The sequence below is a fragment of the Oryzias melastigma genome, linkage group LG17 (assembly GCF_002922805.2).
Source record: "Oryzias melastigma strain HK-1 linkage group LG17, ASM292280v2, whole genome shotgun sequence".
Classification (NCBI taxonomy): domain Eukaryota; kingdom Metazoa; phylum Chordata; class Actinopteri; order Beloniformes; family Adrianichthyidae; genus Oryzias; species Oryzias melastigma.
In genome coordinates this window covers 24,582,588-24,601,545 of record NC_050528.1, presented here as the reverse complement: position 1 = coordinate 24,601,545, position 18,958 = coordinate 24,582,588, and the positions used below count along the sequence as shown (strand labels likewise).

Sequence of the window (18,958 nt, the reverse complement as noted above, 5' to 3'; positions counted from 1 at the left end):
AAAAAAAAAAAGAAAAAAAAAAAGAAAAAAGAAATGAGAGTCAAACATTTTTTAATTACTTCACAAACAGTTGAAGGACAGTATGTAAACAGGATCCTGACTACATTACCCATAATGCTCCAACAATCCGTCAAGCAGTTCGGCTTAATAGTTTACCAAAACTGAAACATTTTGAAAGATGTTTGAGTGTATCATTAGCTGTGGTTTATTTATTTTTTATTTTAATGTATGTATTTCTGGTTGGGATGCAGCACAAACTGTGGTTTTGTGTGTTTATTTTTCATCACTACCGATATTTCACTACCTACTGCTACATTCTCGACATTGAGATGATTTTATGTGGGACAGGATGCCCTTTATTTGAAAGAAAGTCACGTAGGCCTCTGACAAATTAGAAACTAATTCATATTTCGAAAAAAAATGCTTTTTTCCCCTCATATTTCTGTTTTATTTATACTTGAAAAAAATGTATTTGTATTTAACATAGTAACAATATCATAAATATAAATCAGTGTGTTGTTTTTCTAAAGAGTGAAATAAGACTTTGTGGCTCCTTCTGGGATGCTGTCAGTAAGAAATCCTACAGAATGGCTCTTTAACTGTTGAAGGCTGCAGACTCCTGACCTAACTGAATCCACTAACCTGAACTAGACCTTAGTTTCTTAAAAGTCTTCAAAAAAGCAGCAAAATGCTTTTTATTTACAAAGATAACTAACCTCTGAACCCCATCAGACGCATTAACCAAGCTTATCAGGAGCTGGTTTTCTGCTATGACATCAGCTGATTTTATTGCCCTAAATCTATTTTATCTTTTTTAAATCTTCTTTTAAAGCAGAAGGTGGGGAAACGTTTTGACTTGTGGGCCACAAAGGGTTTTAAAATTTGACATAAAGGTTGGAGCAGGAGCAGATGGGTGACATGCTTGGTAATATTCCTCATTAGAGAAAGAAATGACATGGAATCTGGGCAAAAAAAATGCAAACTTAGAGGAACTCTGAGTTCAGAGATGGGGAGACACTAGGAAAAGACAGGGAAAAGAAAACTGTCGTAAGGATTATCATTGTCATTTATTTCAATTTGGGGGACCAGACTAGCACAATAGTCTTTATTAAGGGTATTTTCCTGTTTTGACACTCCTTTTTATGTCACAATATTTATGCAAAATGTGTCACTATAATAAATCTTGATCATTTATTGTATTTTATCAGATACAGCTCATCAGTGGCTGAGTTTGAACTTCAATATAACCTCCAATCAGATCAGAAGCTTCTTCTTATTAACTTCTTCTTAATGAGTATTTCTGCTTTTCCTGAAGTAAATTTCATGCTAATTTTTCCCAAACTTACTAAGCTCATCCCATTTAATTATACGGAGATATTTTAGGCTGTATTGCTTTTCCTGTTGAGTCCAAGTGCTTTTGCAGCGGTTGTAGATTGTGAGTCATGGGCACCACTCTCTGTACACAAGCCTACATCCAGACACAAAAGGGGACATAAACACCAGCCATCCCGACAAGAAGCCATAATCATCACTTTTTCCTTTCAACTCTGGCCAGTCACAACATTCGACTCTTATCTGCATCCTTCATCATCTTCACGCCGAGCAACGTGCAGCCTGGCCCACGTTTGAGAGGCCCATGAAGGTCTGGATGTGAGGGGAGGGTGTTTACTGTAGCAGCTGTCTGCCACAGGGAGCATGGAGGGGCATGAGGGGGGTGATTCAGCTGCCCTTATCATTCCTGTAATAGACTGCAGCTCAGTGGGCTCAGAGGAAGTCGGGTCAGAAGTCCCAGACTAGATTCTTACTGGAAATCACAAACACAAAGACGCTGACTGCTCTGATTTCTGGTGTGATGACAGGAATTTCAATTTCAGTTTGAAGGGAAAGGAAACAAAAACATGTGAAGTTTTCTCTGAAAAAAAGTGGAGGCGTTGATTGCACGGTGTTTTGGAAAAGTGAGCCGCCTGTGCGTAATCAAATGAAGTCTGGAAAACACAGCAGCAGGACATCGCTGCATGAAATGTAGCAGGAAGGACACATTTTGGTTCTAACGTCATGGTGCCAGGTTCTGATCCGAAACACACATCAATCAGAGTCTCTGCAACTCTGAGAGGATGCTTGCTGCATCCCTAGATGTGTTGAATTCACATTGAGGTTGCCACTGCAGCGCATGTTGAGCATCTCCTCCCACGCTCTCCTTCAGTCCTGACAGCCGCATGCTCTCCCATCCTTCTGGAGTCAGACGAGGACACCTATTGATCTGTGCAAAACCAAAAAAAACATTCAGATTCTGTTGATTTAAAAAAAAAAAAAGGAAGTGAAGTAAAATGGTGCCCAATCAGTCGTCTGTCTTTATTTGTTTTGCTTTATTTTGAAAGAGCGGCGCTTGTCTGTTGAGCTGGAAACATCTCCTGGGTCTGCTGGCAGATGTGGCGTTTGTGAGAGCGTTTCATGATTTATTCCCCCGTCTGCGGATAAACTCTGATGGTTGTGCATGTGCTGCTGCATCCCCATGGGGGTGTTCCCTTCCACGTCCAAACAATTCCCGAGTGGGGAGCATTCTGGGTAAAAGAAAAAACCCTCAGGAGTAAACACAAATGTCAAGTCCTTAAATGCATCATGATTAAATGGGATTTGACACAGAAATGTGCTTTACAAGCTGAATCCACACAGTTTATCATAAAAACTGCTAATATTTAGAAATGACAGTCATTTCTTGTCCTTTTTTGTCCTTTTATGTGGAGATATCAGACATGTTTGCACGCGAAGAACAATGGCATCTATGATGACTGGCGTCACCTTCGATAACCTGATGACTACTGCCGTTTTCTGGGAAGGACGCATCCTGTTATTGTCCTAAATCCTGGACTTTTACATTTCTGAATCCACAAAACAGAAAATATGCACACATTTGTAGAAGGGGGGCCCCCCAGAGGAAGCTGCCTCGTGTGATCTCTTCCAGATTTATGATGTCCTTCAGAACGGCCTTTTTGAGCTCACTTCCTAACCCATCTGTCTCTGAGTTTCTCCACGCCGTTCACTGTTACTGAATTGCCCTGGAATCCCCCGCGTTACACTGTAGCTCTGCAGTTCGCTTCGTACTGTCAGCCCAACTGAAAAACAAACAGCAGCTGGTCGGGAGAACCTCCAGGAAGGCATTTGTTGTTCTAAAGTGGAGATGGAGAGAGCAGGGTTTGTTTGTCTGGAAGGGTTAGCTTTGGGCCCGTTCACGGCCCGCTGGGTGAAGTGGAGACAGGAGCGGCTGTCAGCCGGAGCCCCTGCCAGTCAGAGCATCCGGTTTGGTCTCCGACACTGCACAGACATTTCAGTCAGGCCAGGCGCATGCCGCCTTCACCTCACTGACATCAGCCACTGGAAGTTTTTTTTTTAAACAAACTTCTTTGGCGACTTGGACCACCACCATGGAAAACATCACTCTGTTTTCAATAAACAGCCGGCGCCTCTGATAAATTTAGAGGAGGGTGACTCAGGATGCAGTTGTCATGCAGATATGCTCAAACAAAGCACAAACAAAGCTTTGACGAGACACAGTTTGTGTTGAATTGATCTCATTCACAAAACTACATATTGGGATTTTTATAAAATAACAGTTGCTTATAGGCCGTCTTTTTTTTAACTGTCGCTGTTCACATTTTGTAATGTAGAGCTTTTAAACAGAACCAACAAAGCTAAAGGTTCAAGGCTTTTTCCTCATTTAGTAAAAACTTTATTTAAAGCACGTTTTTTGACAAAACCCCAAAATATTGTGATTTTTATGAAATAATAACAGTTGCCTGCAGGTAGTTCACATTTTGTACTGTAAAGCTTTTAAATTGAACCAACGAAGCTTTCGACCCATAGATTTTTACATTTCGTTAGCTATTTGAAACCTTTTTTTTTTTTTTTTTTAAAAACCTGAAAAATATTGTAATTTGTATGAAATAATAACAGTTGCCTAAACGCGGTCTTTTAAAAACAATATTTTTCACATCTTACAAAGTAAATCTTTTGAAAAAAACATACAAAGCTGAAAGCCTGTGGCTTTTTCCACATTTTGTAAAAAACTTTATTTAAAACACGTTTTTTGACAACACCAAAAATGATTTTAATATCTAAAAATGTATTTTTGATAATTAATAACGGAAAGTAATCTATCAGGTTGTGATTTTATTCAAGTTCTTGACAATTTGTATTACAATTATCATGCAGTTAAACTTGTTTTCTTTTTTTTTAATTGGATGCTAATGCTAGCTTAGCTTTGTGCTGAAACAAAAACAAAACAAAAAAAAAAACAATGTTAGGTCTATTTCTGAGACAATCAAATAAGCTAGCTGTATTTGATTAATCAAAAATGGGGTTTTGATATATTCAATACATGAAACTCAAAATGCATTTATTGTCACCTAAAACTATTTAGTTTTTGAATAAGAGTGCAATGTTCACCTTAAGTTCTCCACCTGTAGCATTATAGATATTCATATTCAACATAAAAAAAAATATTTGAAGGTAAAATAAATTCAGGAAAAGATGGGACTTTTTAAAAATTGTACGCGTTCTTTTCCCAGTTTTTTCTGCCTTTAAAATAATAGTGTTTTCAGTTCTGTTGTAAATAAAGGAAATAGTCTATATTAGGTAAAAAAAAGAATTGCAGGAAATATTTTTTTTTTATCAACCGAACATAGATAATAATAGATCTAACAAAGGTTTAATAACAAAGGCTTCAAACTCATTAAAGAGTATAACGTCACCAGAGATCCAGAGAAAGTGAAGGAATCATTACGTGTAAAGGATAAGAATGATGAACATTTCCTTTGTGTCACTGTGGCTGAAGTGTCAATCATCATCATGACTGTGTTAATGACTTTACCAAATGAGACCAGGAATGCTTAGAAGTCACTACTCACAGTGATCTGCAGATGATACCTAAAGCTCCTTCATGCAAAGAGGAAGCCATTTTCGAAAACATGGCCCAGAAATACTGTAGTGTCCTGTAGACCAAGACTCAGATTGACAGTTTTAAAGGGGAATGTGGTTCTGTGATCAGTTGATTCTTAAGATGATGTTTTCTTTAGTCATCGCAAATGTTGTGACGAGGGAAACCTTTCAACCTTGGTATCAATCTCTGATTAGTATTGGGCGCACAAACTACAGTTTAGGTAGACTGAATGATCTAAGACTATGGATACTAAAAGGTATTTACAGGTTTTAGAACAACATAATACTACTTTCTAGACAGGATCTATTTCAGAGAAGGCCTTCTACCGGATTTACTGTACTGTACAACAACATGCTTCTTAGTCCAGAGCTGGCCTTACTGCTGTTCTGTTCTTCAGTCTTTGAATATCAATTAAAACATGAGCACACATCCTTCAGCAGCTAGAACAACAAAATTAGACGAAAAAGGGAACCAAAATCTTCAGTGAAAACTCTAGGAACTCAAACTTCATTCCCCAGATGTCTTCAAACCTTTTTGAAATGAAGAGAGGATGCTACAAACAAGCCCCTATCCAAGCTATTTTCAATTTTTCAAAAAAAAAGAACATTTTTATAAATATTAAAGAAAAGTAAACTGTGTTTCTGCAAAGTTGTTGGTTTAATGAAATTTACAAGTCATTTTACCATCCATCCATTTTCTAAGCTTGTTTTGTCCCTTTTGGGTTTACCGGAGTGCCAGAGCCTTACCTGGCCACTGGTGGACAAAGGCAGGAAACACCTTAAACAGGCTGCCAGTCTGTCCCAAGGCCACAATCACGTACCCATACTCACTCACAAACGCACACCTAGGGACAATTTAGAGCAGGGGTTGGCCTTGAGGGCCACATTCCTGCATGTTTCCTACATGCTCTGGCATGTTCTGATTGGATGGACACACTTAAACCAGGGAATCAGTCCTGAATATGGCTTGGATATCTGGAAATCATGCAGACACTGTGGCCCTCGAGGCCTGGAGTTGCCTATTCCCGATTTAGAGAGTAACCAATTACTACGAAGCATGTTTTTGGATGCTGGAAGGAAGCCGGAGTCCCCGGAAAAAACCCATGCATGCATGGGAGAAAATGCAATTTCCACACAGAAAGGTCCCCTATTGGTGGTTCTGTTTCAGGTCCACCAGCCAAGACTTGAACCGCGGCATGCATGCTTTGAGGCAAGGGCGCTAACTACTGCGCCACCGTGCAGCTCATATCATTTTGCATTACAAAAAAGTTGAAAAACTGTACAATTAAAGTGCAATTATTTAAAAAAAAGATTAATTTACTTTTAAAATAGGTGACGGTTCAGCGTATTTAAAAGAGCCCAATAAAACTACAATTTAAAAGTTCCACTTGAAACACATATATTGCAATAATTAAAAATAATGCAAAAACTCATTATTATCATTTTAATTTTCTTATCTATACATGTAAAAAACGTTTTTACATTTGTCTAAATCAGTCACTGTAAATCATGTAAACTCTTCTAAGCAGAAACCTCAGTCTTTGACATGAGTTACTTCATGTTACAGGATGAGATCAGGAAAATTACAGGCAGATAACATTACCTAATCTTTGAAGTCCCCTAATTTAGTCAATCTCATACCCAGAAATCAGCAGAAATCATCTCTTTGTGCTCATGGTTGGGCCCTTCTGTTGATCACGTACGTCTGATACTTATCTGTTTGGGTCAAGGTGCTTCCAGCCATGGAAGAGTGAATGCCCTGAGGGCTCAGCACATAGCATCTCTATCTCGTCTCTTCCTGTTTACATTTCTGCCACAGTGCAATGAACTCCGATGTATGAGAAGTCATCGGTGTCTATACAGAGAAGTGACAGACTCCTTTTGTTCACGCTTACAGCTGCTGATCTGAAAGCATGATGTCAGCAAAAAGCCACGTCAATGGCTGACTGGAAGCAAGATGGTGTTTGTGAGAGTCAGCGTGGAAACTGAAGGGAAGCAGCTGGTATTAGAGCCTGACATGTCTGGTTTCATTTTTACATGAGCATAACAACATCACATTCTCATTTAGAGCTGCAGATCTGTTTTCAAGAAGGAAAAACAGATCTGCAAGAGTTGGTTTGACTTCTTTTGAGAACTAGACTTAAGATGTCGTAATTTATAACAGTAGGATTACATGCACAAAAATAAATAGAGTAGAACCAAAGAGAATTCAGACTAAATGGTTGCACTATTCTTCATATTTCTTCTAAATTTCTCTTTTCAGAGACTACCAGCATAAATGGACTATGAGCTATGATAGGTTGCACGATAGATGAATGAAATCATCTTGTGATGCTTAGAAAGGTCTGACGGAAAGTTAAAAGTTCTGACTTGCAAAAAAATAAATTCTTATTAAAAGTTTTAAATAGCAAAACAATCGTGTTAGTGACTAGAATTTTTTTCTCTAAATAAGAATTCACGGTATGACTTTTTTTTCTTACCCCTTGGGCAGATTTTTGTACTGATTTAAAGAATTTTAATAAATCTTAAGAATCTTGACTTACTTCTGCAGCCTCTGTTTTCACTGTGGCTAAAATTATGATATTAACAAATTAGAAACTTGCTGTGTGCATGGTCATCCACAGTTTTACACAGACAGCAGTGAGTACCAGTTAAAAAAAAAAAAAAGGAAGAAAAAAATGCCCTCAAACATCTAATTTGTGTCTTTTGAACTCAGATGAAAGTTCAGCAGAAATGAGACATGGGCCAGAGTGAAAAACAGGAAGTTGATTTGTACATCAGCAGAGCTTTCCCCTGAGTATCTCCACTCCATCCCAGAGCACCACACAGTGAGTAATAGTTGGTAAAAATAGAACTAATGAAGAATTTAAGCTTAAATAAAAATGTTTTATATCAAAGTATTCAAATATTTTTGAGAGTAAACAGTCAGTTCCATTTTAAAGAATTGTGAGCATGCATGAATGAAAGGGTTACTGGCATACACATAAGGAAACAGGTTTGGAACCACTGCATCACGCTGCCATTCCAGACAAGTATTTATCATTTTACTGTTTTCTCAGTTCATGAAACAGTAAGTATTTGCCTAATTTTGTTCACTTTTTTAAGAGCATTCCAAGTCATCTATAGTTTAAAATAGTTTTACATTTTTAAAAACAAATGTTTGTTTTAATTAGAAGAGGGTTTGCTTCAACCCAATTCTCTTGCACCATTTTCCTTTAAATAAAGATTAAATAAAAAAAACATGACACTCCTATCAAGTGTATTTTCTTACAATAGGCTCTATTTCTGCTTTAAAGTGCATGCAATATAACAACTCACAAATCCAATACATTCACACAGCTAAACTGTGAGACGTGTGAGAAACATTCGTACTTTTTACGTTGTTAAAGTGAAATCAGAGCTTGCCATTTGCTGCCACATCCTTCCTGCATCTGCCACCCACAAGCTCTGTGAGGTCATACTGTAAAATAACAATCTGTAAAGTGCGTCAGGGCTTCATTTCTGCAGAACGCACTTTCAGTGAAAAGGTAACAGATTTATAGCAACTGTTATGCTTTCTGCATGTCTTGTCCTGATGAATATATAGATGGATTTTCATGTCAATCTTAAACTGAATTTTGCTTCTTAACAACAGCAACCATTGGCATCGTCTGCATGGTTGTGTTGCATTGTGTGTGTGTGTTTCAGCTTCCAACCACCTTACTTCGGTTTTCATTTTACATGGATAAAATATTTGAGATTAATTGAAAGAGATAGTATTCCTGCTCAATGTTACTTACATTTTGTTACTGTTTTAGAACTGTATTTTTATACTTTTGTTCTTAGACTTCATTAGGTACACCTTACTAGTACCAGGAAGTCAATCTAATGGGTTGAGATCTGGTGACTGGAGGTCATTTGAGTCCAGTGAACTCATTGTCAAGTTCAAGAAACCAGTCTGAGATGATTCTAGCTTTATGATATGGTGTGGAAGCTACCATCTGGAATCAGTCTTCTTCTCTGACATCAATGAGGCATTTCCGCCCACAGAGCTGCCACTCTCTGGATATTTTCTCTTTCTCTGACCATTCTCTGTAAACCCTAGAGATGGTTGTGTGTGAAAATCCCAGTTCATATTTACAAATCTTCGTTTTAGAAGCTTACGCAGCAATCAAATCCAAAGCAGAGAGTTCTGTTATACATGCTCATTTTATTAATCAGATAGAAAACATTTGTTGAGCACAACATACACCATTTTACCAATATACTGTGAGGAAAACACTGAAAAAATACATTTAAAACAATGCTATATGTATTCAGCAAATAGTCCTACAGCTGTACAATGACCTGTCACCGTACACAATGTGCTGCAGTAAATGTCCAGCTTTACTCCGCCAGGAACAAAGACTTGTAAGAAAAAAGGGGGCGGTGCTGCACCTCGCACAAAGGGGTAGTTGACTTTACAAACTGGCTGGAGTACGAAACCCAAGGTCTCAGAACTTCTTGTTATAGCAAAATACTTTACTAAATACCACAAGACGTGTTCAGTCAAACCATAATTGCCGTGGTAGTGCATATAAATAATGACAAATGTACAGTGAATATTAGCAATCAGTATTTTCATATACAAGAAAAATGAAATAAATACACCATTAACTGTCAGCACAACACAACTGGGTGAGACAAGATTGTGCGACTCCGTGACCACTGGAAAATTCATTCTCACGCACACGCACACACACGCTACCTTCAGCATACACTGCGGTACCTTTAAGGAAGTGTTGGCAGCTCTGCAACCAGCTGCAGGACTGCAATTCAAGGTGCTGCCAAAAAAACAAAAACAACTAAAAACCCGACAGGATTGTGCCCACAGTCGTTCAAAGCTCAACATGAGTCACGTTGTGAAGCGTATCGGGGGGAATGGCTGCCGACCGCACAACAGGTGTGTGAGCAGAATGGGTGGAATTACGGGGGTGGGGGCAGGAAAAGCCTCAGGGCAAAAACCTGGGATTTCAAGCCGGTTTTGATGATGGAAATTTGGCTTTCCTTTGTTTCCACCCACCAAAAAATTAAATGCATTTAAAAACAAGAGTTTGATTTTGTAGCTGGAATTGTCACTTTTGGACCAAAGACGTCTTTGGAAGTTTAGAATTTAGATTAATTATTTTTTAACCGCTTACTGTCAGTAAAAAAACATATTTGGAAAAGCTAGAGTTAATGATTTGGTTTGATGTGAGTCCGGTCGTGCTGTCCTCATTATACAGTGTTCCACAAAGTGCAAATCGTGCTGGGAAGTCAACTGATTTTCTGAGAAAAATCCACTGAACACTTTCGTGAGAATAAGCTTATACTATTGCCAGAACATTAGGAAGACTGAGAGAGACCAAAAAAAAAAAAAAAACCAGTATGTCACCTTGTAGAAGTTGGACACACTTTACAGCTACAGGAATGGATTCAATAAATTACAAAACACTAAATAAAAACAGATGTGGTTGTAAAAAAAAAAATAAAAGGCACACAGTTACTTTTAGACAAGTGTTAAAAAAACTACTTGGTTCAAAGTGACCAGTAGTTAGACGCCACCATGTGTTATCCAGTCAGAAGACGTTGGAAATGTTCCACATATAGAGAAAAATGTCCGGAAGTGCAAGAAGTTTGGAAGTTTTACTTTTCCAAGTTCATACCATCGTTAGATTCTTCGTCTGCAGCGACGTAGATTCAGGCGTGCCTCCTCTACCCCTCGATTTGGGCGCTCCAAAACAAATGGCCACGGGGTTTCTACGCCTCCTTTGCAGGGGCTCCTCACATTCAATCAGACCCTTTAAGCCTGGCAGCTTCAAAAAGCCAGATTTGCAGGATTGCTCCACTGCAATAAAAACAATTTCAGACGCGACTGTTGCCCTCTTCACGCGGCGGCGGGTTCGGCTATGTTTCCGCGGGGGAGACATCGCGTGTCGTCGTCTCCACGCCCTCCGAGACGCCCTCTCTGTTTATGTGGTCGCACATCACAGCCGTGTCCGTCGTCCCGTGGTCTGTGTGTCCAGCTTGGCTGTCCTGGCTGTCCATTGAGAGGTCGAACTGAAATTTACTCTCCACAGATCTCCCCTCACTGTCCTCGTGCTGGCTTCCTTCTCCGTCGCTGGTGTAGAAGGGAGGGGAGGGGCTCTGAGGGATCATGCTTTGGTACCAGTTCCTGTTGTCCTCTAGAGTGTCCAGGATGTCCTGGGCATCGGGGTGGACCAGATCTGCCCACGTCTCCCACAGAGGGTGGACAATGTAATCTATGAAGCCAACCTGGAAGAGGAAAGCAGAGATGAAGTCAGTAAGAATTCAGCAGTAGAAGAATCTTTACTTATGTCTACAGTCTGTGAAAGGTACCTGAGTCCTCTCCACTGAAGCCGTGTTTTTGTCACACATGGGGCTGATCTCCATCCCCCTCTCCCGCTCTCTGTCTCCCTGGTGGAAGAACTCATCCATGATCCGGTCCGTCCACTGCCGGTACAGATCCAGAGGCTTGGTGGGGTTGCTCAGGTCAGCACAGTGGACCATGTTCCGCAGCACCTGGAGAACAATGCCCTCTTCAGTTTTCTGTTCCTTTTTTCAGCCACATCAAGATGCAGCATAGACAGAGAGCGCCTCCTACCTGCATCCTGTCTGTGTAGTTGTCCAGCAGCAGCACGCCGGAGCTCGTCACCTTCTTGGTTTCCACCATGGTTTTCAGGTTGGCCAGCAGACTCATGTGTTTCGACATGTCGGTCGCCAGAACCTGGAAGACGAAGCCGTTAAGAACTCTGCACGGCCATGGAGACGTCCTGAGCATTCACAGACGTCTGCTCACCATGTCTATGACCATCCTCCGGAGGGTCTGCTTCTGCTTCTTGGTGAGGTTCTGGAAAATGTCGCAGTTCTCCTCCTGCAGCAGCTTGAAGCCCACAGCCAGGTGGTGGTTCTCCAGGACTGACTCATCGTTGTACATCAGAGCCAGCTCAGAGTCTAACACAGATGAGAAAACACAATTTAGCTTCATAAACTTAATACCATAAAAATGACGAAAATTTTTGCTTTAAAACTAATGATATAAAGTAGATCTCTATCCACAAATCAGTTAGAAAACTCACTGGTGTTGATGAGGAACTGGTTGGAAACTCCTGGGTGATCCACATCATGAATAGCTGCAGCGAAAATGGCTGCCAGGATCTCCAGATCAGTGAAGACGGCCTGTGGGTTGACAGAAGCAGAAAAAGTGATGAGTCTGAATGAATAGTGTGAAAAAAATGAAGGAAATGCATCAGACGAGAGTTCGTATCAAGCTCTTTTGTCACGCGGCAGAGACGCCTCATTAAAAAAAACAATGGTGGTTAGATGAACTGTTGTAGTGGAATTGAATGTGAGCTATGTTGAGGTCGGCGTTACAGAAGCAGAACGTCATGCGAGACGGTGCTTACATCCAAAGCGGGCGTGGACAGGAGGATGTGGGTGGACTGGGCCACGTCTGCAGCGTGGAGGCTGTTGTGGTACGCCACGTCTGAGTGATAGTGGCTCTCCAGGGTTAGCATGAACGTCACAAATGTGTCGGTTGGAATCTTAAACGTCCTCATCAGGTCTCGCTCCTGTGCGTGAAAGATAATGGAAATAAAATTAGGAAAACTGGCTTTTAAAAAAAAACGTGCAGGTGAAGATCGCTCAGTGACCAACTGACCTGAAAGATGGTGAACATGGTGCATGTGAGGGGCCGGTTGTGGGAATGCTCCGCCACTCTGAAGATATTCAGTCCCCATTTGTTGATGTCCTCCAGGTCCTGTCAGAGAGGCGGGAGGGTTAAGCACCGCCGTCTAATACCATTAACAGAGGATGTACGGAGTATATATCCGACGCTTACCTTTGACAGCAGCTCCTCTTGGTCCGTCTTGACCCCGAAGCGGTTTGTGCTTCCCCCGGTGATGCTGGTGGCGTTGCTGACCTTTTTCACCCCGCTGATCTGTGTCATCATCCCCCCGGGCTGCTGCTGCTGGCCCTGCCTCCTCTTCCTCTCCCTCGACTTCTGAACCGGACATGGAAGCTCCAGCTCGTTCTGCTTGTCTGTGGTTAACAGGGAAAAACGGAAAGTTGATTAAATTCAAATGAAAAAAATCGCTTTTGGCACATTAAAACTAAAAAGTGAAAACCCCCTTTTTTTAAAAAGCAATCATGAAGGGAATATCACAACAAGACTAAAGGTCAAGAAGCACAAATGACTTGTTCTGGCCATTAAGCAATATTCCAGTGGTGCATTCATTCTTTGAAACTGCACTGTTGTGTAAAAACAATTCACAGAATCGTGGGACGACGGCTTGTCTTCGGTGTTTAGAGGAGGTGATTAAGTCTTCCAGCGTGCTCAGTGACATTTATCGAGCACCATAAACAACGTCAGTAGGAACGAGACCGAAACTCCCACTGTCTGCGTTTGTGCGCCATTTGTGCCGCAGTGAGAGAAAAAAAAACCCCATCTGAGCTGCACCTCCACAAAGCACAGGAAAATGATTTCACTCCACCTGACAGGTGTTAGATGCATCGCAGACAACAAAAACCGCCAAGCTTCAAAGGCGAACAGAGCGCCGCTGCTCTCCTGAAGAAGCTCGCTGCACCACTTTGATTGTTCGGAGAGATTTCTATCGTGCACCCTGCACCACATCTTCCCCTGTTTTTTACATTTGTGTTGCAGATTTTTCTTTTTTTGTTCTGGTTGGAATGGATAGATGTTTGGAGGCAGGATTGGATGATAGGCAACCACAGGGGTAGAGTCTGCTTTTGCAGGGCTGCCTGGCTGTGAGTCACGAAATGCCTCGGGGCTTTTAAAGCCAAGGAAACACTGCTGTCCTCTTGATGAATAATGCAGCTTCTGTCTGGACTTCATGGCACTGCATGCAGTCATACGTTCTAACTGCCCCCCCCCTCGATCGTCGCTCCTGATCCCTCCAGAGGGAAGCCTTCTCCCTCCTCCCCTCGCTCATCTCTGCAGTGAGAGTGAGGGGACTCTGTTGCTTATCCATACCAGATTAGACTGGTTTCAAAGCGCTGATCCGGTGCTTGGCACACGCTGGGGGTAGCCTTCCTAATACTCCATGCTGTCTGACTTTGCAGTTCTGTTTTGATGGACTCCTGCTGCAGTGCTTACCTAAGAAGGTGTTGGAGATGTACTCAGACACTTGGTTGCCTGAGCGGCTCATTTCTGACAGGTGGCTCAGCTCCCGGTTCAGCATCCTCTTGAACTGTAAGACAACGAGGAAGCATAAATGTTACAGAAAATATCAAGGGGAAAAAAAAACAACTGACAAGAATTGACATCCTGATTTTTTATGCATCTTTGCACTAAGAAGGTGAAACGTCGCAACATGCATCTTCCAGAGTAAACAAATGAGGCCAGCGCAACAAATCTAATCAACTGGATTTTACATGAGAATCACTGGCCAGGGAGAGCACACACACACACAAACACACTTGATCCTCAATTATATCAACTGTCCTCTGGGACACACCTTAATGTATCCCCAGGACACAGAGAACAGGTAGTTGGCCTCAGGCATGGTGCTGAGCTGTTTTGAGCCCCTGGTGCTCCCCAGCAGAAGCAGTGAGTGCTCCTCTCTGAGTGGATCCCCAAGGCTGAGCTCAGCCCCGCAGCCTGAAGCTCCAGGCGCCGCCGAACCACGGCCGACTGCGGTACAAAAAAAAAATGGCCCAGACGCAGTCTTTGGAGAAGGGCCGCAGAGCAGCCCCTACATCTTCAGCCAAACGCGCCTCCTCCTCGCTTAGTCCATTGTTTCTAAGGATCGCAGGCCAACGGCGAGAGTGATGGAATCCCCCCTAGATGCAGTCGGTATTTCCGTTCTTTCTAGGGAGGTCTGAACCTCCACCTGTCAGCATCCAAACCGTATCCAGCGACATGCAGAGATGGAGGGGTTATCCAGATTCTCCGAGCCCAGATGTAACACGGCAGCGAGAGAAAGCAGGAATGATGCAAGGTGGTGGAGGAGGAGGAGGAGGAGGAGGAAGAGGAGAGGGGTGTGCGAGTGAGTCCCCTATGGCAGACAGACTCTTTCTCCCTTCGCACCCCCCCACCCTCGCTGAGAACAGCACTGCAGAAAAGCAGAGCTTGGAGAATCCCCTACATCTTTTTCTCTCGCTTTCTAGCCATTTCTCCTCGCTCCCATCGCAAGCCCCCCTCCCACCGAGTATTCCACCCCCTCGATCTTCACACTCTCTCCCTTGCTCGGTAATGCAGAACAGATGCGATGCATACTGCGCAAATGGGAGGCTTCGAGCATCCCAGCATTATTATCATTATTAAAATTCACATTTGAAGTTTGAATTGTGAAGGTTTAATGCTTCGTTATTCCCATTAAAAAAAACACCAAATATCTGCGCTAAACAGAGACGACAGGAGAGTCTGCAGCCAGTTCACCCCACTGCATGCTAACCTGAATACCTTAGCAACAGAGGGAAAAGCCCCCCCCTCCATCCTTCACATGGTGGTCTCCCAGCTCTAAATATACTGCATCCTATTGCATCCATAGTAACGCAGCAGCATATGTAACCACACACAACACAGCTGGAGAGATAAATCAGAACAAAATCTGAAGGAAATCTGTCACAAATACTACCTGCTTTAAGGACAAAGAACTTTATAATTTGAGTGACATAAACTTAAAGAGAGGAAGGAAGTGATTTTAATCAATTGAAAAAAGGAAGAGTGGAGAAAAAAGTCAAACATTTCCCCATTCTCTCTACTTTTCTTTTTTTCTCATACTCAATCAGAACAAGTCTGGCTAGTTTGCAGTAGGCTGACATCCTCATAACTTTTAAACTCAAATGTAACATCTTTTTACGACTTGCAGAAATCAAAACGAAAGAGTTCGCTCTACTCCAAGAAAAACTGGAGAAGCTTTCATAAAAAGATGGAGCTTGTTTGATGAAGACAAAAAAACCCAGCTAGAACCTCAGTCAGAGAGCTCACGCAGTTCATCAGCGCTCGCCAGTGACACAAGTAGAGAGGAGATTACTCAATCCGCGACATGAACTCATGCATCCTTTTACGTGAGCAAGTTTTCACATCCACGCACTCTGCTTAGCAAGAGAAGTTACAGCAACATCACACAAAGGCTAAAACATTCCCCAGATGATCAAATCACCAGCCAGTATACAGCCTGTATGTACACTTAGAATTATTTAGAAATTTAAAGTACAAAATCACTTTCTTTATCTAAAAAGATGAACCAATGTGGTGCAGAAATTTACAAATTAAAACATTTACTTAACTGTGTCTTTTTGGATATAATAAGTAAGGCCAAGAATAACACAAAAATCTACTAAAAACCCACCTTTTTCCAGTTTGCCAGCATCTTAAAGGTTGTCTCCTGTTTTTCAGAGCAACATAGTCCCATTGTCACTCAGCAAAAACTAAAGGCAGCACAAAAAAAGTAAAATCCCGTCAAGGTTTGAGAGCATTAACAGTTCCAGGCTGTCTGAGATTCTGTCCTCTTTAGTGACTGCTGTGGTAGCAGGCAGGAAATGTAAAGCAACAAAGCCGACTGACTGACTGGCTTACAAAGTTTAACAAGACACCCCGTGGCTCCTCCCTTGAAAACAGGCCCGAGCACGTTCCTCCACCTACTTCCCCTTTTACTTAACTCAGAAATTCTCACTCAAACCAATCCTTCCTAGCAAACGCCTCGGGCACCGGCCTCTTGGCGTGCTTGAATGTATCACCGAAAAGTCCCGGAGAACAAGTTCAGTAGCTTATGCTTCTAGTCTGGGAAAAACACAAGTTGAATAAATGCACTTCCTTGGGGAGCAGTCAGAACGCCTCACTCCACTATAACCCAAAGTTGCCGTGATCGAAATGGGAAACAGGCTGACGTCACAGCACAACCCAACAGATGTGAAATCTTGCAAAAGCCCAAAGTGAGCCAACGGGACCTCTGTCCCATCTGTTTACAGTGTCAACACTCTGTGGAGGATGAGCTTCTCACAGTTTAGCAACAGTCAAAAGCCAGATTTCCTAGAAGGTGTTGATCAAATGAGCTCTAGAGGAGTTACAGTAGAAACACATTTCATGCTGGCAGTCCTCACTTGACTTATTTTTCCGATGGCAACGGCCTTTTAATTGCCATTAAGCGCTGCAGCAGTAGTCTGATCTCCACGCGACCCTCTCCGTTCAAATGGAACGGCAGCACTATAATTTGATGTCCATTATAGCCGCTGGAGCTGCAGACCCGCAGCCCCATCTGTTTCAAGCATTTTGTCATTCTTTCCCCTCCGAGGATGGCGGTGCTTCAAAGTTTCGAGTGACCACACATGAGGTAAAGTTTCCTACGCGCTTGTCTTGTGCTTGGAGCCACGCTTGCACTCTAACCCACAGAGCAGCGAGCTCGGCTAAGCTGGACTCTGATTGCAGTGTTTGTTCAAGGCCGTCGCCGGCTTTTGGGTGGAAGTGTGGCCGGGCTAATGACAGCGAGGGCCAGGGAAGCAACTCCCCGCTCTTAGGTCACTGCGACCACGCGGGCGGTTAGCAGAGTGTGTGGTCCCCGTGGCCCCCGGATACACCTGTACCCTCAGAGGCTGAAAACTGAGACACCTTGGGTTTGATTGTGGGTTCAGTTGCCTCCTCTGGGTTGGAAAAAGGAAGACTCATGGCAAAAAGCTGCAGATGCTGCCTTCATAGTTAAATAAAAATAAATAGAAAATCTCCAAATTAATGTAATGTTACCACAGAGCAAGAACATTTTATTTTGTTCTAGCTTGTTGCACAATTTTTTGGGACATTAATGAAAATGTAACAGTGAAACAGTGTTGGTCAACAATGTCACTCTGCATGTCCGCCCAAAAGAGGAAGATGTGCTACTGCAGGCCTGAAGGCGTTTCATGATTCTACCTGGTCAGAGCTTTGCTATTGTTGTCTGGAAACCAGTGAGCGGAGCAGGGAGGAGGGTGGAGGTGGGGGGTGCACAGGAAATAAAGAGACAGGAAACTGGTGTCACGGTCACAGTCACCCATCACGCACCGACAACATCCCTCATGAGTCTGATCCTCCCTCGAACCGCAGAGTAGAAAACAGACGGAAACGGACACCCGGGGTGTTTACAGTCCAACTCCGCCTTGCAGTCACCACTGTCTGCGAATAATAACCTGCAGCATGTCATAATTTGGTTGGACTGGGCAAATTCAATCCACAAAAAAAAGGAAACTTTTTCAACACTGAAGAAAAACCGAGATAAAAATAATTAAATGGAAACTTCCCTCTGCTTTCTCTGGGAGAAGAGACTAAAACTGGGAATAGAATCCAGAAGGAAGTCTGTAAAACAAATTAAAATTCTGTTTGGATTTTTAAATTCTGGATACAATGTGGTGATGCTGCTCATGCAATAAAGTCAACCCAAGAAAAGGCACTGCAAGTTTTAAAGATGCTACAAACAAAAGTGCAAAAAAATGTCACAATGGGGGACTTAAACTAAAAATTGCAGATATTATGTGTTTTATCTTGCATGTTCATCATTTCCATGACAACAGTAGCCTAAAAGCATCCAATCAGATCAATTGGATTATTGAGCATTAATGAATTTTTTTTGTTGCTGTTCCTTCTTCTTCTGTAGTGCTGCAAATATTTTCTGTAAGAGACTTGTGCTTAAGCTAGCAATACTGGCAAGTACCACAAACATTTGCACACATTAAAGTTTTACTTTAAATGTTTTTTTTATGATACGACTAATGAATTCTTAGACTTTATGAGGACAAATTAATGCAATTAATGACCTTATAACATAGTGGCAGCTCAGCTAGAGGGATTTCCTCTGGTTAAACTAATAAGGATAATTTCAACACATTCTCACTCCCAACTTTTCACATATTGATGTTTGGTTAAGGACCCCTCCATGTCACTTTATGACGTTTTAGATGTCCCCAAAAAATATTTTTATGGAGAGTAAAAATTTGAAAGTTATTTAAGATTCAAGTTGATTTATTCTGGAATAATATTCCTGCATTTTTATTATTCATAATTATGTTAAAAATG

The 18,958-nt window shown here is 41.9% G+C and overlaps 1 protein-coding gene across 2 annotated transcripts in view; it reads right to left on the bottom strand.

Moving 5' to 3' along the window:
• Nucleotides 1–9,104: 9,104 nt before the first annotated feature.
• LOC112147212 (cAMP-specific 3',5'-cyclic phosphodiesterase 4B) overlaps nt 9,105–18,958 on the bottom strand; it is a 71,644-nt gene continuing 61,790 nt past the window's right edge. For both annotated transcript variants that reach the window (XM_024273436.2, XM_036216147.1), the window contains 9 exons: nt 14,069–14,162; nt 12,794–12,993; nt 12,614–12,712; nt 12,360–12,524; nt 12,033–12,132; nt 11,753–11,907; nt 11,558–11,680; nt 11,293–11,475; nt 9,105–11,208 (listed from right to left, as the gene is read on the bottom strand). In XM_024273436.2, coding sequence (XP_024129204.1) covers nt 10,840–11,208; nt 11,293–11,475; nt 11,558–11,680; nt 11,753–11,907; nt 12,033–12,132; nt 12,360–12,524; nt 12,614–12,712; nt 12,794–12,993; nt 14,069–14,162 — 1,488 coding nt within the window. In that variant the 3' untranslated portion in view covers nt 9,105–10,839. The remainder of the gene's footprint in view (nt 11,209–11,292; nt 11,476–11,557; nt 11,681–11,752; nt 11,908–12,032; nt 12,133–12,359; nt 12,525–12,613; nt 12,713–12,793; nt 12,994–14,068; nt 14,163–18,958) is intronic.